General features: G+C 34.4%; 1 protein-coding gene across 2 annotated transcripts in view; it reads left to right on the top strand.

Moving 5' to 3' along the window:
• The window catches only part of DYNC2H1 (dynein cytoplasmic 2 heavy chain 1), a 310,341-nt gene that overhangs the window by 196,849 nt on the left and 86,405 nt on the right, over window positions 1-27,087 (top strand). For both annotated transcript variants that reach the window (XM_081098792.1, XM_081098791.1), the window contains 6 exons: window positions 3,280-3,440; window positions 6,911-7,036; window positions 10,251-10,361; window positions 12,779-12,934; window positions 19,621-19,696; window positions 22,957-23,165. In XM_081098792.1, coding sequence (XP_080954918.1) covers window positions 3,280-3,440; window positions 6,911-7,036; window positions 10,251-10,361; window positions 12,779-12,934; window positions 19,621-19,696; window positions 22,957-23,165 — 839 coding nt within the window. The remainder of the gene's footprint in view (window positions 1-3,279; window positions 3,441-6,910; window positions 7,037-10,250; window positions 10,362-12,778; window positions 12,935-19,620; window positions 19,697-22,956; window positions 23,166-27,087) is intronic.

The raw sequence follows: 27,087 nt of genomic DNA, 5'->3' as shown, positions 1-27,087 counted from the left end.
ACAGTTCTGTAGGTCAGAAGGCTGGTGGGCTCACCTGGTTCCTTTGCTCCAAGTCACCCAAGGCTAAATCCAGGTATTGGCTATTGGGAGGCTCTGGGAAGAATCCTTTTCCAAACTCATTCAGGCTCCTCACAGAATTCAGCAGCATGCAGTTGTAGGATTGGGGTTCCCATTCCCACTTCTGACATTTGAGGACAGTCGCATTCTTTTGTTTGTCATCCTCTCCCACCATCTTTAAAGCCAGACTTGGCAGATTGATTTCTTCTCATGCTTCACATCTCTGATCTCTTCGTCTGGCTCACCTTTCCTGCTTCTTTCTTCTGCTTCATCGCTTTGACTTTAGCTGGAGGAAATATTTTCTGTTTTTAAGATCCCAAGTGATTCAATTGCTCCACTTACATCTGCAATGTCCCTTCACAGCACTACCTAGGTTAGTGTTTGATTGAACAACCAAGGGATAGGAATCTTGAAGGGATAGCTTTAGAATTCTGCCTACCATAAATGTTTTTTGTTGGTTTGTTGGTTTGTTTATTTTTTAGGCTTGAGTATTATTTCTTTTTTAAAGAGTATTTTCCCACTTGGTTAATACGTATTCAGTTAGATATTGATTGCTGATTGTCTTTCTTTTTATTGATGTTAGTGGTACATTTTTAGAGTTTGTCTTTTCTCTCCAATAAAGGAAGAGTAATTTTGTACATCTGATGCTTGTTAGTCTCTTTGTTAAAGAAGATGAGATGAATGAGGAAGCATGAATCTCATACCTACCACCTGTAATAGTTTTATATTAATGTTCTACTTATTTAGGTACTTGAAAAGTGCAGGAGTTATAGTCTCTTCTTTTTAAACTGCAAATTATTTCTTTTTTACTATCTCAATATTTTACCTAAGTAAGATATGTTAAAGGTTTACATTATTTCTTTAACTATTTTTAGTTTTTTATTTTTCTTTCAAAATAAATGATTTACTTTACAGAGGAATGGTCAGATTATAATATCAGTGATTTACAAGTAGTTCTATACCATGATAATTCACAGTGCAATGAAGATTTTGGGCTCTTTAATTTTATTAAATAGTTTTGAATGATTCACACTGCAATTATAATGGTATTACTTGAGTTAATAAAACCAACGGTTTTGTTAATTATACACAGAATCAGTTCACTTAAAATGCAGTGGAGATTTTATTGGAGTTTTGTGGGATGAATGGCTAACAGAGAATTCCAAGTAACATGAATGTATCACCTGTGTTATTTTAAATGGTGTGATATTTTTCATGATTTTTTTCTCTAATCCAAAGTGTTTCAGTACTTTCAAATGTTGTATAAAATGAACTGAACATATACAGGGTGGGGCAAATTCCATTGTGAGAACGTGAAACAGAGTTTATTCTTGTATTGTTATTTATTAATTATTGTATTATTTTCCATATGAACAACTGTAAATATACTTTTGCTCCTGTATTTCTCTTCTCTGGAATTTTGACCAGAGAAGTAATAATTGAATTTATAGTAGGCTCTGGATAGAAAATGATGAACAAAGTAGATATGATTCCTGCCTTAATGGAGTTTACAGTTTACATTTGTTAAATTAAGAAATGATATGGTTCCCTGACTGGTTTGGCTCAGTGGATAGAGCGTTGGCCTGCGTACTGAAGGGTCCCGGGTTTGATTCCGGCCAAGGGCATGTACCTTGGTTGCGGGCACATCCCCAGTCGGGGGTATGCAAGAGGCAGCTGATCGATGTTTCTCATCAATGTTTCTAACTCTCTATCCCTCTCCCTTCCTCTCTGTAAAAAATCAATAAAATATATTTTTAAAAAAAGAAATGATATGGTAATCCACATTTAAAATTTTAAATATATTGGCATATATTTTCCAAATAAAACACATTTTAGTTCATAGTTATTTTATGAGAAATATATTTATATATATTTTGACATTTTTATCACACAATACATCTAATTAGAGGTCTATGAGAAGATATAGAACAAAAGATAAAGATCTGTTATTCCATCAGTTTGAGATAATCATGGTTAATATTTTTACATATATTTTTCTATTCTTTTTAGGCCCATAGATGTGTATACATTCCAATATGGAATCATGTTGTCTGCTCTGTTGAGTAATCTCCTTTTCAGTAAATCTCCATTTTTGTAACTTTAATTGCATTATAAGGCTACCAGAAATTACTCAGTTAGACTCCTTGATGTCTTTCCCCCAGTTTTTAATATCAGCAGCCAAAATGAAAGTCCTTGTACATGCTTCTGCATTCATATCCTAAATTATTTATTACATTGGTTATTGTCATTTAAATTAATCAAAGGCCAGGCACAGTTATAAGACTTTGATATATTTTATCAGGCAGTGCATTTAATTGGTCTTGAATGTGTATTGAGTTTGTGCCTATATAAATGAATGTTTGAATGAATGAAAATACCTCTTATTACATTGCCATAAGTATAGTTAAGAAAACCAAGACTATGTTTTAGTGATTTGCACTCGGCTAGCAAACGTACACTGAGAGCTATATATTTCTATCTGTAAACTAGTCATTCTTTTTTTTTTAAAAAAAAACCATATTTTTATTGATATCAGAGAGGAAGAGAGAGGGAGAGAGAGACAGAAACATCAATGATAAGAATCATTGATGGGTTGGCTCCTGCATGGATAGAGCCCGAAACCCGAGCGTATGCCCTGACTGGGAATCAAACCTTGACCACCTGGTTCATAGGTCAATGCTGAGCCATTCTGGTCGGGCAAACTAGACATTCTTTTCATTCTATACCACTTTTTCTTCTCTTAATACATGTACATAAGAAGTAACTTTATCCTGTATCGTAACAGTGAACTTGTTTACCAGACCATGTAGAAATCTGATTCCCCATATGCATTGCACAGAGTAGGTGCTCTGTTATCACATACAGGAAGGGAAAGCTGTGTGGATGGATGGCTGGGTCATCTCCTGTAGGGAGAAAATGTATATTATAGACCACAATGCTGATTCTGTGCTTCTCCATCTGTTAAATGTGGTCACTGAGATACCTTGTAGTGTAGTAAAGATTAGATGATAAGGATCTAAAGCATTTAGTAAAATGCCTGGCACTTTAAGTATTCAATTAATCTTAGTTATTACTAGCGTGTGAATGATTTTAGAGGGTGAAACTTTAATATGTATGGGATTATAATTCATGTAATTACTCTCTGTTATATATTATGTAATTAGTTTTAATAGATAGTTCTCTGACCATTTTATTTTTAAATTTCTTTAATATGTCTTTTAGGTCTGAAAGAGTTGTCCCCACTTCCTCTAAATCTCAAACGTTTATACAAGGAGACACTAGAAATTGAACCCATCTTGATCATTATTTCTCCCGGTGCTGATCCTTCTCAGGAACTTCAAGAACTTGCTAATGCTGAGAGAAGCGGAGAGTGTTATCACCAGGTGAGTGCATTTACCCTGCTGATTTTACACATACTTGATCCTATTAGTGAAACAGACATGTTTTGTTTTAGTAAACCAAATAAAGTTTTCCCAACGTGTCCACTTCCTGATTTGTTGCCTTACATGGTGATAGGAATTTTGCAGATGTAATTAAGTTAATTTTGGAGAGGTTATCCTGGGTCATCCAGGTGGGCCCAATATAATCACAAGGGTTCTTATAAGAGGGAAGCAGAAGAGGTCAAGTGAAGGTCAGAGATGGGATGATAGAAGCAAAGGTCAGAGAAATGCCATTTTATGCTGCTGCTGTGAAGGTGGAGGAGAGGGCCAAGAGCAAACACATCTAGGGGTCTTGTAGAAGCTGGAAAAGGCAGGGAAGATTCTCTCCTAGAAGCTCTGGGAAGAGAACAGCCCTTTTAATACTAATTTCATTTTCAAACCAAACACTTTGATTTTAGACCAGTGGGACTTCTGACCTTCAGAAGTCTGGAAAGATAATAAATTTGTCTCATTTTAAGGCTTTAAGTTGTAGTAATTTGTTATAGCAGTAATTGGAACTAATATATTTGACTACATTTGAATAATTTTTAAAATTTTACTAGGATACTATTACAACAAATCACAACAATATTTACCTACAAAAACTGAAATAAAAGAAGTACATAAATTTAAAATAAATTATCTAATATAATATCATTTTTTTCCTGAGGTATATTTAGAAGATTTAATTTGTTCAGATTACCTACTTTTTTCAGTTCAGTTTGCATGCAAGTTTGAAAATCGATTTACCCTCAATTTTTAACAAATGAATAAGTAAACCTTTTTCACTGGGAAAATAATAATGATTTAAAAAGCAAATATTTCACAGCAACCAAAAATGAAGAGAGTGTTTTGAGGAACATAAATAGATGATAGCAAAATATCAGTTAGGCTCAGTTGTGCAGATTTTGCACAGTCTAACTTTTAGAAAATTTTATTTAGTCCTTATTATGTTAACATACTTATTAGAATAGTATTCAATTATCAATAAGGTGTCTTGAGGAAGGGGAGCCTGTTTCTATAGGTTGCATTGTTAGTAGAAAGATACAACTATTTGCATTCACAGTAGGTTTGAATATTGAAACTTCTTGAGTTTTGTGTACTGAGCTTGCAAAATTGTTTAATGTAGGAGAACCTTTAAATATGTATATACTTATGTATACTTCTGTTATTTAAAAATTTTGTTACTATGCTGAATATATATGTTAAGTCTAATAACATATTAGTGCAAATTATTTTTTTATTTAAGAAACTGGTGTGTTTTTCTCTTTTGGTGTGCTTTTCATTTTCCTGCTTTGCTTTAAAACTTTTTTTCTTATAATATCTCCTAAGGATTCATGAACCTTTAAGGTGTTTTCACATAACTTATGACTTATGGAAACTTTTGAATTTTCTATTTTGAGTTACCATTTCAGTTCAGCAAAATGTCCTTTTACTCTGATTATGTTGTACATTCCTTCATTTCATTTAAAATGGCAAACTAACCATCATTGATTTGGCTCAGTGGATAGAGCACTGGCCCGTGGACTGAAAGGTCTGGGTTTGATTCCCGGTAAAGGGCATGTGTAGGAAGCAAACGATCGATGTATCTCTCTCACATCAGTGTTTCTCTCTCTCTCTCTCTCTCTCTCTCTCTCTCTCTCTCTCTCTCTCTCCCACTCTCTCTTCTCCATCCCTCCTTTCCACTATTTCTAAAAATCAAAGGAAAAAATATCCTGGGGTGAGGATTAATAAAAACAAAAAACTAAATAAATGGCAAACTAGTATGTGCATTGAAACAGTTCAACCAGTATTTGTTTCATCCCTCCTATTTGCTAGTTCCAGGTTACTAGTAGACCTTGAAAATAAAAAAAAGAAATTAAAAAAAAGAAGCCCGATTGGTTGTGGCTCAGTTGTTGAGCATGGACCTATGAACAAGGAGGTTACGGTTTGATTCCCAGTCAAGGCATATGCCCAAGTTGCTGCCTTGATCCTCATTGGGAGGCGTGCAGGAGGCAGCCAATCAATGATTCTCTCTCATCATTGATGTTTTTATCTCTCTTTCCCTTTCTCTCTAAAACCAATAAAAATATTTTAAAAAAATAAATGAGTATTTATTACCTGTTTTATTGTATGCTTTAGTTTGCCATGAATTAGACATTGTTCCCACTCTCAAAGACTTTATAGTCTAATTGAAAAACAAAATTTTATCTTTCTCCCTCCCTCCTTCTCTCTCTAAAATAGTTTTCCATTTATATAAATGTTTTGACTATGTACCTAGTAAAGTATTAGAGCTAGGATTCCCAATATATGTATACTTATAAAGTATATACATATGTACACAGATATAGCTATATTAATATACAAGTATTATATTAATTGTCCTTAAAAAACATGGAGTATTTTAGACTTGATATGGTAAGAGGCATGTAGCCATATTAGATTCTTGACTACATTTTAAAGAACCTTAGACTGAAGTAGTCACCTTGTCCAAGCCTTTTAATAATAGAGAAATCTTAAGTGCTGAATACAATCTGGAGTCAAACCGCTTCTGCTCGAATACTTTTTTTTTTTTTTAAATATATTTTATTGATTTTTTACAGAGAGGAAGGGAGAGAGATAGAGAGTTAGAAACATCGATGAGAGAGAAACATCGATCAGCTGCCTCCCGCACATCTCCCACTGGGGATATGCCCGCAACCCAGGTACATGCCCTTGACCGGAATTGAACCTGGGACCCTTCAGTCCGCAGGCCGACGCTCTATCCACTGAGCCAAACCGGTTTCGGCTGCTCGAATACTTTTAATGCTATGAAGTTTCTATTGTATAAGGTGGCCTCTTCTACTTGAATGTTCTAAGTGCAGATGGACTAAAGGGATTGAAAAAATTGGAATGGAATTCCGGTGAGGTCAGGATTCTCATTCCCTCTCTTCCTTTAATTTCTCCCCTCCTCTTTTCTCATTTCCTCTCTCCTCCTATCTCCTCTCTCTGAGAAACAATAGAGGAGCAGAGGGCTGAGTGTAGTCTTGAGGCTCACTGACATGTTAGGATTTGCTAGATGATGAAAGGCCAGCCAGTGAATGAGACAGTTAAATAGCTAGACCAGTAGGTTGAGAGTCAAGTATATGCAATGTTGGAGAAATTCAGAGAAGTAAATTTCAAAGTATTCGATGAGACTATAGTTACATTAAAAATAAAATTTAAGGCCTTTCTTTTGAGAGGGTAAAAATTACAGGAAATGGTGGGATAAGGAACAAAAGATTATTCAATTATTTTATACTGTTTTATAGCTTGCAAACCTGTAATAATAATAGTAATAATAATAATAATATATTTTAGTAAATAGAAAACTATGGAGTCTGATATATTCTATTAAAAACTGAGAACCCTGATTGCATGTTACAACATGTTATGAGATTTGTTTTTTAGTTTTTTGTTTTGTTTTGTTTCTGCAGATTGCCATGGGTCAAGGTCAAGCTGATTTAGCAATTCAAATGCTAAAAGAATGTGCTCAGAATGGAGATTGGCTCTGTTTGAAAAACTTACATCTTGTGGTATCTTGGCTGCCTGTTCTGGAAAAGGTAGATTCAATAGATGTACAAATAATATAGGATGTCCCCCCAAAAATGTATATACAAACTTTGAATAATTACAAAGGCAGTGTTTATTAAAATACATTTCATTTTCAAAATTGATTTATCAGCTGTTAAAGTGTATATACGTTTTTGGGGTCATACCCTGTACATCTAATATACACAATTCAGTAATATTCAAGGGACATCAGCATTAAAATATATCATGCATTATTTATGATATTTTAAAAATTAGTATTTGAGAAATTTGAAATCTGTTAAGTATTTTCTTTTAAAATATGTACATGTGTACAAACCAAGATGGATCTTTTAGTAGGAAGTCAATAAAAATGTGTTTTAAAAGGCATTTAAGGAAAGCCAGGAAATTATTAATCATGACTGAAGGGAGACTTAGAGAATTTTTTTCAGAAGAAAAATAAGGAAGTGCTTTAAGGACTGTATATCTATTTAATATATAACATAACTTTTTCTTTACGCTCTTGTTTTGTTGTGCCTGTATGGGGAGAAAAGATGTAGACACGTTTAGAGGGACCTGTAGAACAAACAACCTAGTTGCTAAGACAACCATGATGTAATCCGAAATAACCATTTCACTTAACTCAGTGGCCCCAACATGAAAATTATCTTAAGATGAAACAAATTGCTGGGTAGTTTTAAATGCAAACCCAGATCAACCTCGACGACTATTATGTTCATGCCCAGTACCAGGAAAGAAGCTGTCCTTGAATATACTAGACGGGCTTGGTAGGGGAGTGTGGGGCAATGGAGTTAGATGTCTAGGAAAGGGCTAGGTTCCGGAATACCCTGAGAACCTTGCAAAGAGCTTGGAACTTTTGTCCTTGGACATAGTCAAAGGAGGTCCTTAGCAGAGGAATTAATAATTAATTAATTTAATTAATCTGAGAGAAGTATTATTTGGAACAGAATCAAACAGAATAGAGTGTCTTGAGGGAGGCCCTAGCAGAGTTGTGTGATGTGTTAAAAATGTGTATAGTCCTAATAAGATAGCAACTGTAGCACCTTACGCAACATAGGTAATCAATAAATCTTTGAAGAACGAGTTAATGACTGAGTAAATGAATCGATGGACATGATGATTCTTCACTTATAATCAACAAAACGTATAGATTTTGAAACTGCTGTTTATATCAATATTTAAATATTCATTACTAATACAATATTCTGTAAAAATTACTAATGTATGAAAAGATAAATTTTATGTCTGATGAAAGATGTTTTAAAATGTGTAAAGAAGACTTGTGAATATTAGAATCTTGCTTTCTGTTCTAAACAGTATATTGATAGCTATTAATTTATATAAAATATAATTAAACTGATTACTTAATTAGAATTTTTTTTTAAATATATTTTATTGATTCTTTACAGAGAGGAAGGGAGACAGATAGAGAGTTAGAAACATCGATGAGAGAGAAACATCGATCAGCTGCCTCCTGCACATCTCCCACCGGGGATGTGCCCGCAACCCAGGTACATGCCCTTGGCTGGAATCGAACCTGCGACCCTTGAGTCCGCAGGCCAATGCTCCATCCACTGAGCCAAACCGGCTTAGGCTACTTAATTAGAATTTTTGAAGTATATAGGGTAGATTATATTACAAAAGTTTAAAAAATTATAAAAATTTACTCTTCTTTTGGGAAGTTTGTATGAATTATTTGGATGTAAATTTACAAATTTATTTATCCAACTATGTCACAAATACATTGTTTCTATTAATTTTTTTACAAAACATGCTAACCCAAGGCAAAGCTTTATAGTTTGACATTATAAAACTTACATTTTAAAACTTTACATTTTTAAATCATTATTAGGTATAGGCACATTTTATTTCATAGGATTTTAAGCAAGAACAATATTTTTTATGGTCACTTTTTTTGCCATTTTTTGGTCATCTTAATTCTAAAATTTCACATTACTAATGAATGTTAGTATTTACACATGTATTTATTAAAATAATTTTAGACTTCATTCTTTTTTAGAGCTACCAGTATTTATCAATATTTTTTAGAGTTATCAGTATTTATCAGTATTCATTAATTCATTCTATAAACACTTGCTGAGTACAGAAAAAAGCCAAGAAATGTCCTAGGTACTGGTTACATAAAAATTTGTACCTTTTCTCTAAGAACTTAGTTTAGAAGAGAGAGAACACATTAGTAATTAATATGTAGTGTGATTCATACTATAGAAGATAATTTACAGAATGTAAAATTAATTCATTAATTCTGCTTAGGATTGTTGTAGTGAAGAGTTAAAGAAGATATTCCCCTAAGATAATATGTTTAAATTATATTTTGACAAATGGGTAAGAATTCATCAGGTTATAAAGAGAATAACAGGCAGAAAGCATATGATGAGTAAAGACATAGGCATAAAAAATTGAATAGTGTAAAGCATGCAGCATGGACAGATGAATTTGTTTGGTTAAGTTTTCGATTTCTATCATATGCAATATGATACACTAATTGATACATTTTAATCACTATACAACTTTCCTGGAAGCATGAACTAAAGCAATGAGAATCTGAAGGCCTAAAGATGACTATCAACTTAGACACAGCAATTATAGCTAATACTTACTTAGCACTTACTAGGTATTAAACAGTTTTAAGTGTTTTTATTTTTCTTTTTTTTTAAATACTTTTTTTTTATTGATTTCTTACAGAGAGGAAGGGAGAGGGATAGAGAGTTAGAAAGAGCGATGAGAGAGAAACAGCAATCAGCTGCCTCCTGCACACCCCCTATTGGGGATGTGCCCGCAACCAAGGTACGTGCGCTTGACTGGAATCGAACCTGGGACCTTTCAGTCCGCAGGCTGACGCTCTATCCACTGAGCCAAACCGGTTAGGGCTTAAGTGTTTTTCTTAATAGTATGAGGTAGGTACTACTAGTATCCTTGCTTATCGATGGTGTAACTCATAGAACCCAAGGTCAAATAACAAGTGGTGACAGAATTTGGAGTTCAAGCCTGATGGCCTAGGTTTAGGTCCAAATTCTTACCTTATCCAAGCTAATAATAGAGAAGATGTATATTTAAAGTAAATATAATCAGAACATGAAGAAATATATCAGGATATCACAGAAAGATTTTAGTAAAAAAATTACTTAGTAATAGTATATTTATAAAATGGAAATTTGCGTATGTATTTAAGTAGATTTTTATTGTTGTTGTTTTATAAACAAGGAGTTGAATACTCTTCAACCAAAAGATACCTTTCGTCTTTGGCTCACTGCAGAAGTTCACCCCAACTTTACTCCTATTTTATTACAGTCAAGTTTGAAAATAACCTATGAGGTAAGATTTAAAACTTGAACCACTAGTTGTCTAAGTGCAGCAATCTCTACATGCCTTCCAAAGCTCTGTAAACAACTGTCTGTTATGCATAACTTCCCTTTACCTTTAGGTGAGGTATAATATCTCTATATATAAAAGCCTAAGCAACCATTTGACTGTTTGACCGATTGCTATGATGTGCACTGACCACCATGGGGCAGACGCTTAATGCAGGATCTGCCCCCTGGTGGTCAGTGTGTTCCCACAGCGGGAGTGCCACTCAGTTGACCAACAGGTGCCAGACGCAGGGCTCACGGCTGGTCACCACAGCCGGAGACTGCAATGAAGTGGCAGTGAGCCTACCGAGCAGTGGTGGTAGCAGGCGCAGCAGGACTGGGATGAGCCGGAGCAGCAGGCAGGAGCCTGGGCAGTTGGACTGCCGGTGTCCCAGTCCCCGCAGGCCATGCCAAGGGACCCACGAATCCGTGCACTGGGCCTCTAGTACATAAATATGTAATATCATATGATGGCATTTATAAAAATACATTTAAATTTTTCTTCCAATTTTACTTTATATTTTTTTTTTGTTTTATCATAATAAAAGACATATAACATGAAATTTATCATTTTAACCATTTTTTAGTGTAGGATACAGCAGAATCTTCTCCAGCTACTCTCCCCTTATACTCTGCTACTAAACTACATTCTAGAACTGGGTTGCATGAGCCATAAGGGTGGGATCTATTTTTTTTCTTTTTTCTTATCATATAATACCTGGAATGTAGGAAGAATACAGTAAATATTTCAATTAATGAAGAGTTAATATATTAGGAAAAATGTTCCTTGAATGTTTTAAAGTTCAGCCTTATCCAAGATCCTGTTTTGGAGGTAATTTCATTACATTTTCTTAAAAATTTTCCGTTTTATTTAAGCACTTATGAGTTTGCTATTTCTTGTATCAATGTAGATAATTTTATGCTAGGAAATATCATAGTGCATTATGTTCAAAATTATTGCGATATATATGCACACATAATTATAATTTTTAAAAATTGTTACATTTCTTTTCTTTTTTGATTAGTTGTGTTTTTAAAAATTTATTTCAAATAACCATTGTCATACTTGTCTTTTCTGTTCACTGAATTTGCTACTTTTTTCTTTGTTTTTACTTCTTAATGCTTTCCTTAGATTTGTATTTGTCTTTGCTGATTTCTTATGTTGAATGCTTAATTGCTTTATATTTACTTGCATTAATATTGAAATTAGTTTAAGTTTCTGACATTGTAGTGGAGTATATCCTTGTTCTTAACTCATAATTTGACATATTAATGTTTTCACTTTGTTATTTTTCAAATAGTCTGTATTTGTGTATGATTTTTAAAAATTATATATAACTTATCTATTTTGCCTAATCTATAGAATAGTATCTTTAAAAATTCCAAGTGGTGGTTCAGTTTCCTATTCATCTCTTGTTTTATTTATTTATTTTTAAAAAAATATGTTTTATTGATTTTTTTTTAGAGAGAGGGATAGAGAGATAGAAATACCAATGAAAAACACCATCAATCGGCTGCCTCCTGCATGTCCCCCTCTAGGGTTGCGCTGGAAACCAGGCATATGCCCTGACCAGGAATCGAACCAGTAACCTCTTGGTTCAAGGGTTGACACTCAACCATTGAACCACACTAGCCAGGCTAATCTCTTGTTTTACTGAATAGTTCTCAGAAAAATTTGCCTATTCTATGATAATATTTTATAAATGTATCATAAACAGATATTTTCAATTTATTTTAAATCTGTTTTTATTGATTTTTAGAGATAGAGGGGGGGTGATGGGAAGAAAGAGAGAGAAACATTGATTGGAGCCCACAACTGGGGCATGTGTCCTGAACTGGCAAACTCTGGGTGCATGGGACAATGCTCAACCAACTGAGCTACACCAACCAGGACAACATTTTAATTTTAAAAGTGAAAATTTGCCTATGTACTTAGTAAATCAATAGTATTTTTCTTTTACTTTTAAATACAATTTTTTATTTAAGAAAAAAAATGAAAAGGATTGCAAAAGGAATGACTGTTCTTTGTAGCAGACATTCTTTAAGTAATTAGTTGAATTATTTGTATGTATTTTTATGTTGGAAATCATTTCGGTCAAATACCTTAATGATCATATAAAACTTAATTGGTTATTTTGAATATTGTTGGTTTATAGGGTTTTTTAATTGCAAAAATTATTTTGGATTTATACTAGAGATGAACTATTAGGTGTAAGGAGTTTTATATTTGTACATTTTGAAATAACACAGTAATAAAATAATTTAAGTCAAGTTGGTAATGCTGTAAAGTTTTTTTCATTACAATATGTTCTCAAATGTGTTAAATACTATTTTGTTTTACTTTATTTTTAAATAATATGATGTCTATTGTCCTTTCTTTAGTCACCTCCAGGTTTAAAGAAGAATTTAATGCGTACTTATGAATCTTGGACTCCTGAGCAAATTAGCAAAAATGGTAATCTACATAGAGCTAATGCTCTCTTCAGTTTTGCATGGTTTCATGCTGCATGTCAAGAGAGAAGAAATTATATTCCACAGGTAAGTAGGATTAGTCTTGGATATATTATAAGTTGTATATCTATTTTTTTAGTTTAGTATAAATGGCTAGGATTACTTCATAATGTGGCTGTTGATTCATAATCTATTATGTTAATCTCCTGAATTGTATATAGTAGTCTAGTTCATATTTCTTTGAATTAAAATGTTTAGGACAATGAATTAACCATCATAAGCCTTCAGTGATTGTTAGGCATAATTTTTATAGTTTTATGTCTAACAGGTATCTCAAAGATCAACTACTGAATTCCCCATACCTGCTTTTTCTTTAGCATATCCCGCTTGATAAAAGGCATTGATATTCATTTACTTTTAAAAAAATTTATCTTTATTATTGAAAGTATTGCAGATGTCTCCTTTTTACTCTGATTGACCCCCCTTCACCCTACTCCTGCCTGCCCCCCTCCCTGAGGCCTTCACCTCACTATTGTCTGTATGAATGGGTTCATATATGCATATAATTTCTTTGGTTAATCTCTTCCTGCCCTCCCATTCCCCTTCCCTCTCATATTTGTCAGTCTGTTCCATATTTCCATGTCTCAGGATCTATTTTGTTCATCAGTTTATTTTGTTTATTAGATTCCATATTATAAGTGAGACCATCTGACACTTGTCTTTCTCTGGCTTATTTCGCTTAGCAAAATACTCTCCAGGTCCCTCCATACAGTTGCCAATGTTAAGAGTTCCTTATTTTTTACAGCCATTTAGTATTCTATTGTGTAGATGTGCCACAGCTTTTTTATCCACTTATCTGCTGATGGCACTTGGGCTGTTTCCAAATCTCTTAGCTATTGTAAATTGTGCTGCTGTGAACATAGCGGTGCATATATTCTTTCTGATTGGTGTTTCTGCTTTCTTTTTTTTTTTTAAATATATTTTATTGATTTTTTTACAGAGAGGAAGGGAGAAGGATAGAGAGTTAGAAACATCGATGAGAGAACCACTGATCAGCTGCCTCCTGCACACCCCCTACTGGGATGTGCCCGCAACCAAGGTACATGCCCTTGACTGGAATCAAACCTGGGACCTTCCAGTCCACAGGCTGACGCTCCATCCACTGAGCCAAACCGGTCAGGGCTGTTTCTGCTTTCTTAAGATATATACCTAGTAGTGGGATCACTGGGTCAAATAGCAGTTCCATTTTTAATTTTTTGAGGAAACTCCATACTGTTTTCCACAGAGGCAGCATCAGTCTGCATTCCCACCAGCAGTACACAAGGGTTCCTTTTTTTCCACATCCTCGCCAGCTCGTTTGTTGATTTGTTGATGGTAGCCATTCTGACAGGTGTGAGGTGATATCTCATTGTCGTTTTCATTTGCATCTCTCTGATCAGTGACTTTAAGCATTTTTTCATGTGTATCTTGGCCATCTGTATGTCCACTTTGGAGAAGTGTCTATTTAGGTTATTTGCCCATTTTTAATTGGGTTTTTTGTCTTCCTTTTGTTAAGTTGTATGAGTTCCTTATAGATTTTGGATATTAACCCTTTATCAGATGTATCATTGCCAAATATGTTCTTTCATACACTGTGCTCTTTTCATTTTGTTGATTGTTTTTTCTGCTGTGCAGAAGGTTTTTATTTTGTCTCTAGGCTATCTGTGTCCTCCTTTGGAGAAGTGTCTATTTAGGTCCTTTGTCCACTTTTTTATTGGATTGTTTGCCTGCCTTTTGTTAAGTTGTATGAGTTCCTTATATATTTTGGAAATTAAACCCTTATCAGATGTATCATTGCTAAAATGTTCTCCCATACAGTGGGCTCCCTTTTCATTTTCTTGATGGTTTATTTTGCAGTGCAGAAGTTTTCCATTTTGATGTAGTCCCATTTGTTTATTTTCTCCTTGGTTTCCTTTGGCCTAGGAGATGTATCGATAAACATATTGCTATGAGAGAAGTTTGAGATTTTGCTGCCTAAGGTTTCTTCTAGGATTTTTATGGTTTCCCGACTTACATTTAAGTCTTTTATCCATCTTGAGTTTATTCTTGTATATGATGTAAGTTGGTGGTCTAGTTTCCTTTTTTTGCATGTATCTGTCCAATTTTCCAAAGTAACCTAGGATTGTTCTTGAGGTTGTTTTCTTAGTCTCCCTATCCAGTTCATTATCAGGTCCTATTGATTCTACTAGTACTTTCTAAAAGTTCATCATATTTCCTTCCCATTTTTCTAAGCCTTATCTCCTCTCACCTGTACTACTTTCTAAGATAGCCTTCCAACTCTTCTAACTTTTTACATTTAGCAGCCAGAATTTTTTAATATATAAAATTGATTATTTTGTTGCTGTTCTTAAACCCACCAAATATCTTTCTATTGTATTTGGAGGAAAATATGCACATTTCTTACCATGGTCCAAAAGGAAAAATTTGCCCATGTCTTCAACCTTCTCTCAGGCCCCTGTTCCCACTTGTTCTTTCCACCTCAGGCACACACGACTTCTTTATGGTCTTTGAATTCATCAGGCTCTTTCTCACATAGGCCCTAGCTGTTCCTGTTACCACATGCAGACCACATTGCCATGGCAGCCCTAGCTGGTACCAATGATTTGTCCTGCTTGTCAAATGCCTATCTTAGCCACCAATTGCATCATTCTTTCATCTTTAAAATTTTCCCATCCTTTTTCAACTTTGTCTACTTCTGTTCAAATAATCTTTCCTCAAATTTCCCTCTCTACCTGCCTCTTTTTTATTCCCTCTCGCTGTTTCAGGTACATGTCAATATCAGGGCATAGGTTATGAAGTTACAGACTTGGGTTGGGAATAATAATTATGCTTATATTTATTGTGAGGATTAAATGAAATAGTGTATGTTCAAAAGTGCTTAACACATAGTCTGTCAGAAATTTGTCAAACTCATGAAGTAGCAAATAATAACAGGAGTGTGTTAATTCATATAATTTACATACTACATTTATGGGGAGAGTATGCTTAATTTTCTCATTTTACAAAATAAGACAATGGATCTCAATGATAATTAGCTTGCTGAAGGAATTACACCTGAAAAAATACAGAGGTTGGAAATGGCCAGGCCCACCTTTCTCTAAAGCAGTGGTTCTCAACCTTCTGGCCCTTTAAATACAGTTCCTCATGTTGTGACCCAACCATAAAATTATTTTCATTGCTATTTCATAACTGTAATGTTGCTACTGTTATGAATCATAATGTAAATATCTGATATGCAGGATGGTCTTAGGCAAGCCCTGTGAAAGGGTCGTTTGACTGCCAAAGGGGTCGCGACCCACAGGTTGAGAACCGCTGCCTAAAGCCTTTACCCCTAATTTTTCTGACATTTTCCCTCGCACTAATGGATCAGTTAATCCTGATGGACAAATGAAGTATAGTGATAATGATGCACTTTTATTAAGAAAAGAAAAATTCACCGTAACCGGTTTGGTTCGGTGGACAGAGCATCGGCCTGCAGACTGAATGGTCCCAGGTTCGATTCTGGACAAGGGCATGTACCTTGGTTGTGGGCACATCCCCAGTAGGAGGTGTGTAGGAGGCAGCTGATCGATGTTTCTCTCTCATCGATGTTTCTAACTCTCTATCCCTCTCCCTTCCTCTCTCTGTAAAAAATCAATAAAATATATATTTTTAATAAAAGAAAAATTGTATTTTAAAAATGAAATTAGATTTTATTTTTTATTAAATGATATACTACAAATTAAAAACCTACGAAAAAGTTTGCTATTAAAATTTAGACTTCCTGCCCTAGCTGGTTTGGCTCATTGGATAGTGTGTCAGCCTGCAGACTAAAAGGTCTCGGGTTCGTTTCTGGTCAAGGGCACATGCCTGGGTTATGGGCTCTGGGCTCGATCCCCAGTAGTGGGCATGCAGGAGGCAGCTGATCAAGGTTCTCGCTCATCATTGATGTTTCTCTCTCCCTCTCCCTTCCTCTCTGAAGTCAATAAAAATATTTAAAAAACTGTAGACTTCCCCATTCTGTCTTCCTGCTATCTTGTATCTATTCCCAGGGCATCAACTCTTCACTATTTTTGGGGTGTCCCTAAGAAGTATTAAATTAATATACAAACATATTTTATGTATTTATATACATTCATGTTCTTTTTTACTCAAATGGCAGCACATTACAAATATAGTTCTGTAGCTTGTTTTAATAACCAATGCATTTTAGAGATTTTTAAGTGTTAGTGCCTATATATATATTTAATTTAAAAATATTTATGTTCATTATGTCAATAATGTATTTTCAAGCAGTTTTATATTGCTGATTGAGCATGTGTATTCTTTTCTATCTTTGCTATTACAAAATACTTGCCTATACTTGCCTCTTTTGGCATTTGTTTTTGATGGCCAATTTCTAAATGTGAAATGTTTGGGTCAAAATATATGTGTATTTTTTAAAATTCATAAATATTATAAATACCAAATGCCCCTAATAGATAATATAGCAATTCACTATCATATACACAAATTGAAAATGGCATATTTTTAACACTCTAAATTTGATCTCATGAAAATCATAAAATTGGAGTTAAAGCAAATAATAAAGAGAATACCATTAATTAATAGAGACCAGGTCATACAGATATGTATTTCTATAAATTCTCTATTTTGCTTATTTTCCTCATTTGGTTTTGCTTTTTTTTTTTAAATGCCAACTTTCATTAGTAAAGATCCACTATTAATTCAACTCAGGTTTTATTTCTCATGTTAGTAAAAGATTATTTTTTGCTAAGATTATTTATTGATTACTTATTGCAGGGTTATATTTGGTTTGCAAAATTAACTTCTTTTATTTTATGCATGTTACTAGAGGCCTGGTGCATGAAATTTGTGCACAGGTAGGGTCCCTAGGCCTGGCCAGCGATCAGGGCCAATCAGGTTCCCTGCCTTCCCACCTCCCCGCCTCCTTCTTCCCTCACTCCCTCAGTGCCCCGCTGCCACCACTGGTCGCCCACTATGTTCCGCACCACCCCCTGGTGGTCAGCACACATCACATCATAGCGAGCAATCGAACTCCCAGTCTCCCTGTTGAACTCCCGAGGGGACACTTTGCATATTAGCCTTTTAAATATATAGATAGGATATAACTTAGTGAGTGTAATTTAAGTCTCTTTTGTTTTCACAATATCCAGATAGTGACTCCCAAATTTATACATCCAACTCATACTAATTCTCTAAGTTCTCAGCTTATACAGCCAAATATTTATTTGACCTATCCAGTTGGAGGTCTAAAAACTACTGAAAATCCCACATATTCTGCGTCTAAGTACCTTCTCAAGAGCACAGATTTTGGGAAACTAAGGAGAAAATAAACAAATGGGATTGCATCAAAATAAATCATCAACAAAACGAAAAGGGAGCCCACTGGATGGGAGAACATATTTGCAATGACACATCTAATAAAGGATTAATATCTAAAATATATAAGGAACTCATACAACTTAACAAAAGTAAGACAATTTAAAAATGGGCAAAGGGCCTAAGTGGATTTTTTTGCATGTATTCGTCAAAGCAGACATACAGATGGACAAGAGGCGTATGCAAAAAATGCTCAGTCAGAATCATCAGTGAGATGTAAATTAAAACGACAATGAAGTTCCACCTCACACTAGTCAGAATGGCTACCATAAAAAAAATCTACAAACAGCAGGTTTTGGTGAGGATGTGGAGAAAAGGGAACCCTAGTACACTGCTGGTGGGAATGCAGACTGGTGCAGCCACTGTGGAAAACAGTATGGAGTTTCCTCAAAAAATTAAATGTGGAAATACCATTTGGCCCAGTGATCCCACTTCTAGGAATATACCCTAAGAAACCCGAAACATCAATCAGAAAAAATGTATGCACCCCTATGATCATAGTAGCACAATTTACAATAGCTAAGATCTGGAAACAGCCCAAGTGCCCATCAGTACATAAGTGGATAAAAAAGCTGTGTTACATTTATACCATGGAATACTATGCAGCCATATAAAAGAAGGCTCTCTTACCCTTTGAGACAGCAGAGGGGGACCTGGAGAGTATTATGCTAAATAAAATAAACCAGTCAGAGAAAGAAAAGTATCACATAATCTCACTCATATGGTAATCTAATGGATAAAATAAACGGATGAACAAAATAGATCTGGAGACATAGAAGCATGGAACAGTCTGTGCAATCTCAGAGGGAAGCTGGTGGTGGGTGGATGTGTAGGAAGAGATCAACCAAAGAACTTGTATGCACATATGCATAACCTTTGGACACAGATAATAGGGTGGTGGAGGCCTGGAGTGGGGAGATCAATAGTGTCAGTGGGAGAAAAAAGGGGACATGAAATACTTTCAACAATAAAGTTTTAAAATTATGGGAACTAAATGTGTACCAAGTATGTAGACTCAAAATTTACTATGCCAATTTGTTCTCTCTCTAACTCTATTGCCACATATTTCAATGATAACAGCTTTATGGTATTATAAAGTATTTTCCATGCTATGGAGATAAATACTTTTGTTTTAAAATATGACTATTACTTTAGCTTCATTGTTTATTTTATTAAAATTGTCAGAATTGGATTTTTAGCATGTATTGAACATTGTTTTTAAGTTATGTAAGGACTATGATATGTGTGTGTGTGTGTGTGTGTGTGTGTGTGTGTGTGTATATATATATATATATATATGTCTTTGAACACTGCTTATAGTTCTTTAATACTTTTAAATTTTCTTTATATAGGGTTGGACCAAATTTTATGAGTTTTCTTTATCAGATCTTCGGGCTGGTTACAACATTATTGACAGGCTCTTTGATGGTAGGTTCTAGTGATGAAAATTTTTATCTGTTGTTAATGAAAAAAAATTGACATTAACATCATGGTTTCTTCAAAAGTGACTTAACTTTCTTTCATAAAACTTGCTTTTTATTTTGTGATTTATGTCCTGGCCACCATGCTTGTGTTCTGAGAGTTCTTATCTAGTGTGGTCACTGTTTTTGATATAACGCTTAAGAGATCTAATTGCTCTGTAGCCTTTAGGAAGCAAAAAGCAAACAAGATCACATAATCCAATCCCCTGAGGCCACCAGTTCTCTGCCTCATGAAGACAGAAACAGCCCTTGAAGTTTATTATGTAGGGCCCAGGCAAGGAGACACTAGAGTTTAGACAATGATGGATTAAAAAGATTATGTTGATAGGAATCTCAAGTTTAAAAATGTCCTGAACAGAACTCTTGATCCCTTTTCCCCCATCCCAACCTGCAAACTTGCCAAACCATTGTTCCCTGCGTCTGCCCCATTTTAGTAAATGGCACCACCATTCATGTAATTGTTTAGTTCAAAGCCTATGAGTCACCATGGATTCTTTTATTTTTCTCATCCTCAATTATCCAGTGCTTTGAAAATTTCTGTTCCTTTCATGTCCAAATCACATGATGGTTCTATTTACTTCTTCCCACGTCATCAAGCAATAACTATTAGTTAATGCCAAATAGTATCCTGAGTTTTTTGTTTATTTAGCCATCTTTTAAAATTGTACATCAGAAAAGTACATACAAATGTTCAACTCAATAAATATTTATAAATTTTAACTAATCCAAAATCAGTGAACAGCATTACCAACATTCCCAAAGCACCTCCCCTATTCTTGTCACACATTACTCAACATTTTCCCATGCTGTGTCAAGGGGAACTACTTTCCTGACTTCCATGAGCTATTGTTTTAATTTGACAGAGAGTTTTCTGGAGGATATGTACTAATACTTTACCTTGCACAGAGATTGGTAATTTTCCAAAATGCTTTTGAAAATTTATTTGATTTTTATAATACCACTATAAGGCAAATATTATTAGTACCCTTTTAGGATGAGGAAACCAGAGAACAGAGTTTGAATGATTTGTTCATCAGTATATTTCAAGGTTGTTATTGGAATTAATAGCATCACATGATTTTTATGCCTACCACATCATTGAGTTGTTGTGAATAAGAGGCAGATACTTTAAAATAATATTAAATGTCATGGTAAAAATCTAACTGTATGATTTTATATTTACAAAATTTCCTGATATTAAGAGAATTCCACAAATGTAGAATTAAATACAAAAACGAGAAAAAGTTCTAATTATAGAGGGCAGTTGATGTAGAGATTATGTAGCTATGAGATCTCAACAAGTTTCTTGACCTTTAAGTATGAGTTTCCTGATCTGTAAAATAAGAATAATAGTAGGTACTACTTCAATTGATTCAACTTGTGAGAAGTTTAAATGAGAAATACTAGATAAAGTATTTAACATTTAGTACATTTAATGTATTGAGTAAGCCATCAGTAATGATTGACTTATTACTATTGCTATGTTATAATTTATGTTCTATTTATTTTCTCATATCCTAAACAAAATAAAATGTGTCTTGAGGATAATGGGTATTTTCATTTTTAATAAAAATTCTATAAAATATTTTCTGTGACGGCTGTTTGTATTTTTAAGTTGAAAGGTATATTAATGTTTCTGTATGTCTTGTATGACTTACTTATGAATGAATGAATGAGTGAATGACATATGCATTACTAGTGTATTATTTGCTGAACATCAGAATTTACTTGGGAAGTCCTGCTGAAGTCCCTTGTAGCTACTTAGCCATTATTCATAATAAGATATAGGTGGAAAACAACTTTAATTAGTCCTCTACCCTAGAGGGGCCCTAGATCTGCAGGAGGCAGCCTAAATCACCTATGCCCCAAGGCTATAGTAACACTGGCATCAACCTTTGTAATCTCTGAATTATAAAATTTTAATGAAATTGAACTAGTAAGGCTAGCAGTGATGTTAACTAGCTAGTTTAAATATAATTGTGTTTCCTATATTTACTCATACCTAAGATATAATTCTCACATTTTAACATTACCACTGAAATGTGATTAAGAGGATATCTCTGACCCTGGCCAAGTATTGCTCAGTGGTTAGAGTATTGATCTGTGGACGAGAGGGTCAGGGGTTCGATTCCCAGTCAAGGGCAAGAACCTGGGGTTGCAGGTCTGAACCCTCCCCTCCTCCTTGGTCGGGGCACTTGTGGGAGGCAACCAATCGAGGTGTCTGTCTCTCTAAAAATCAATGAAAAAATATCATCACTCCTTGAAAACAAAATTTTTTTAAGAGGATATCTCTGTTGCAAAATGGAAGCTTATAGAAAAGTCCCCTGTGGTTTTTTTTATACTACATTACTTTACTATTAGAATAGAAAATGGACAGTTGACTATAAAAATCATGACTTTGAGGAGACTATAATGTGTGAAGGTGTTTAGTAGTTTCCCTATTAATTGGATTACTTTATGAACTAAGTTCATCATTGTATAAAATTATGTTTTGAATATGTTCTTCTAAGGAATTTCCAGTTTAAGGAACAGTATTGTGTGGCAGATAAGAATATGACTCTGGTTTCAAAGTACCTCATTTCAGTCCAGATCAGCCGTGGGCAAACTATGGCCCTTGGGCCGGATCAGGCCCGTTTGAAATGAATAAAACTAAAAGAAAAAAAAAGACCGTACCCTTTTATGTAATGATGTTTACTTTGAATTTATATTAGTTCACACAAACACTCCATCCATTCTTTTGTTCTGGCCCTCCGGTCCAGTTTAAGAGCCCATTGTGGCCCTCGAGTCAAAAAGTTTGCCCACCCCTGCTCCAGATCTATGGGATTTTCTGATTTTGGTGACTTAACCTCCCTGTATCTCAATTTCTCCATCTGTATAATTGGATAATAGTAACAGTTCTGTTTGTTATGATTCTTAAGTGAATCTATTTATGTAAAACACTTGGAAATTTTTATTTTATTTAATAATCTCTCAAAAATATTAGCCATTGTGTGATTATTGAATATTAATTATTAATAATAATATTTATTAATGGACATATTAATATTACTGAGCATTTTAAGAAATGACTTACCTGAATTAAATATATTGTTATAGTCTATATTTCCATATAATTGGAGTCTGGAATTTAGTTGATATTTTAGAATATTTAAAAGAATTTTCTAATATCTGAGAAATGAAGCTAATAAAAGTATTTTTAAATTATAGGTACCAAAGATGTGCAGTGGGAATTTGTTCATGGTTTACTTGAAAATGCTATTTATGGAGGACGTATAGATAACTATTTTGACCTTAGAGTTCTTCAATCATACCTGAAACAGTTTTTTAATTCTTCAGTAATTGATGTATTAAACGAAATGAACAAGAAAAGCATTTTCCCATATACCTTATCTCTGCCAAAATCCTGCAGCATTTTGGTAAGTAAAATTAATCCTTGTCAATCTATTACCAGATATATACTTGTGTTATTTCTTATATTGTTAAATATATGTTGTTTCTTTCTAAATGCACAAGTAATTATCATTCACAAATGTGGGTTATTTGTTATACCAATATGCAGCCTGATTCTCTAAACTCTAGGTGTCCCTTCGCTTTTGGATACTTACTGAAGATTGACTGATGATCATAGCATATACTGTGTAGGTAAATCTTGAAGGAAGTAGCAAAGGAAAATTTTTAAATGTAGAACTTCTCTGAAGATCTGGAGTGGGGGAATATGCTACTTCCTAGTAGGCATGAGGGCTCTGATATGTTTAATAATATTAACGAAATTAAAAAAATATTTAACAAATGTCTATTTTCATATACTGGCTTATAAATTTAAAGCAGCTCTAAAAATATAAGATATTATCTGGCTTTCATAGCAACACTTTTGTGTATGTCTATTTATTTTAACCAGGTTTAGCTTTTTGCTTTGAGTCATTCTATGAAAACCTCCTAGAATGCAGCGCCCTTTTCCAGAAAATAGTACTAAATATAGTCCAAATACTTCAATTCTAGTTTATTTTACCTCAAAACTATATTTGTATAAATGCCCAAATAGTATTTTTATTAGAGTATTATAATTATATCTATGTTCATTAATTACAAAGATATAAATATGTATACACACAATTATATAGTTTTTCTCCTACTATTGTTGTGCCTTTTTCTGTCATTTTTTCAAGAAAAATTTTTGTTTCAGTAATATAATTATCAAAAAATAAAAGCTTGAAAACCTATATTAAACATATTACTCTTATATCTTATATGTTATATTACTAAATATCCCATCTGTTTTTTTTATTATTCAGTAATATACTTTGAACATTTGCCCAGTGGTAGCCCTGCTCCAGACATTGTGGATTCTGATGCATCTGCCGAGTTCACTTTCTCGTGGGAGAACCTTAGAGTGAATGAGCAAATAGATATATCACATGCTTATTTATCATTTATCTACTTCAGAAAATGTACTCGAAAAGTCTTCCATCTCTATTGTTCGAGGTTTACATTGAAAAACAAAATTCATACAGAAAAGTATACATCATACATGGGATTGCAATTCATTTTTATACATTGAACACATGAGTGTAACCCGCACTGGGATAAAGAAACATCTTCATCACCTCCCCATAATTCCTCCTTAGGCTTCCTTCTAACAGCCTACATTAGTTTTGCTTTATATGAATGCTATCATTTGTTATATATACTTTTGTGTTCAAGTGGGGATAAATCAGCCTGGATGTTGCCTGTTATTTAGGAAACATGTCTGTGTAGAGTCCTAAGTAAGAGAAGACTCTAGTCCAGGGGTGGGCAAACTTTTTGACTCGAGGGCCACAATGGGTTCTTAAACTGGACCGGAGGGCCGGAACAAAAGCATGGATGGAGTGTTTGTGTGAACTAATATAAATTCAAAGTAAACATCATTACATAAAAGGGTACGGTCTTTTTTTTTTAAATTTTATTCATTTCAAACGGGCCGGATCCGGCCCGCGGGCCGTAGTTTGCCCACGGCTGCTCTAGTCAGTCTAGATGAGACAATTTCACAGCTATTTTGAAATGAACAAAGTATATAAACACAAATAAAATAATAGTTTTATATTTATAGGATGATTTATGAGAATCAGTGTTTGGCCTTCTAATTGACCTAGGTAGGAGGAGGAATCCAAAAGCTTCCCAGGAATAGGGGAACACAAACGCACACACACTCCTGCACATACACATTTACAAATGCGTGCGTGTATACAAGGTTACACTCATATGCATGCATATGCTTACACATTGTGCTTGGAGTCCTTGTGGAGGATTACAGATGTTGAACTATAGGAAAGGAATAATTTCAAAGAACAGCATAGCATGTCTTTCCAAAATCGGACATATTTCTAGGTCTTGGGCTTCCTGGAATCTGATTGTTTCCCTGGAAATACTTCAGGGGCAGCTGCCAAGAACAGGAAAAAGATGATGGTGTGCAGGGAGCGGAAGATGAGTGTCTTCACCAAGAATCGTTGCTTTAGCAAGAACGGTTTATATGCATATACAGTACCTGCCTTAAAATGGCTTGTCTCTTCATAAAAATAAAACGATTTCCATCTTTGGGCCGAACTGAGTCAATCCTGTCGATAGATACTCTTACTTGCCCATCTAGATGCACACTTGCCAAATCATGTCTGCAATGTTCATGGCAATTCTTGGGATTAAACGATCGATTGTCAGTGCATTTCATCAGCTAACTGAAAACTGAGGAAATGCCTATGATAAAGTGATTTCAGAGCAGTGCTTGCAGGCCAGAGTGTTTGCATATAGACTTCTGGGTGTCTATAAATGAAAAGAAAGAGATTGCTAGAATATTTATTTCTGATATAAGCAGAACTACACTCTTGTAGGTCACAACGAAAATAATTACAGGGCTTTCCTGAAAACATTCTACACAACATCTTACACATACTAAGTGTAGCCACTTAAATATGTTTGTTTTAATCAATTCAGGGTTCCTTTGAATGTGGAAAGTTAGGATAAGAAAATATAGTATCAAGTAATTTAAATGTGAGGCGGTAGTAATGACAAAGAATATTTCTTTTTTTAAAATTGATTTCAGAGAGAGGAAGGGAGAGGGAGAGACAGAAACATCAATGATGAGAGAGTGTCAGGGCCAGCCTGACAGGGTTGAGCCGGGCTGAGGCAGGGAGGTGGGAATTGAGAAAAGAAAGAAAGACAGGAAAGCGGGGTCGGGAGGACCCCAATTCTCGAAGAACTGAAGTGAGTTTATTAGCTATACAATCCTATTTATACACAATGCACTGAATCGGAGGTCTGTCAAGAGGAATGTATTCTTTGTTCCTCTTAATCTCTAAGGGAGAGATACAGCAGAAGGACAAGGTCTCAGTACAGCATATCTCAGTAAATAGTTACAGACTTCTTGGTAAGCTATGAAAGACTGTTCTCATTCTACAAATGTTGCTCTCATTCTACTGATAATCGCCATCCAAACAAGTCTGGGAAAACTGTGCGGGTAAGGGTCCCAGCCTTGCTAGCCCCTGCAGGTGCAAGGACCTTGCCAGCTTACATCTGGCCCCCAACAGATCCCCCTTCTTTGTTTTTTTAGGCGAAGTTCATGTTTCAGTGTCCGACAGTTTTTTATGTGTACATGTCAGCAGTAATATTTCAGTTCTGGATGGTGGACAAATGGTGGCAATGCAGGTTCAACCCTCTCTGGTTTGGTCCTGGGCAACCTGTAGCAACGCACAGCTGCTGACTGCTAGCATGATAAGGTGTCTTCACCATCTTTATTTCTGGACTGCTTCTCTTCTCATTGTCTCACGGGGCCACTGCTATTCTGTGGCTGGAGCAGTCCTGATAATTCCTCTCTGTTGCAGGAATCCACATGGTCTTGGAGTTGTTTTCTGAAAATATACAAATGTATTCTCGACCAAAGGTTAATAAAGGAATCATATCTATAATTTAGACTTGGGATTCTTTTAATTTTTGTCCAAACGATTTTCCTTTGGCTTATTTTGACACCATGTATATTTTCATGGGTGTCTTGCTATTAGCATTATAAATGAAAAAAATTAATTTTCAAGTAAAAATATTAAAGCAATTAAGGCATTTACTTAACAGGTTATCATTTACTTAACAGTTTATTATTCCACTATCCCTCCTTTTTTATTTTTTAATATTAGGAGGTTTTTGGAAATTATATAATGCAGTCTAGATAACTTTAAATTTTAATTTTTGTATAAAAATATGACTGCTTTAGGTTTATAGTATGTTAAGCAATTTGTCCATGAAATGAAAATTTTGGCTGATACTTTATGAATAATTACTTATATTAATTAGTAAAATTTAATCTGAAAACTTGAC

Source organism: Myotis nattereri (genome assembly GCF_964212035.1).
Source record: "Myotis nattereri genome assembly, chromosome: 9".
NCBI classification, from domain to species: Eukaryota; Metazoa; Chordata; class Mammalia; order Chiroptera; family Vespertilionidae; genus Myotis; species Myotis nattereri.
The sequence above is the reverse complement of the archived record's forward strand: the minus strand, read 5'-3'. Positions and strand labels throughout refer to the sequence as shown.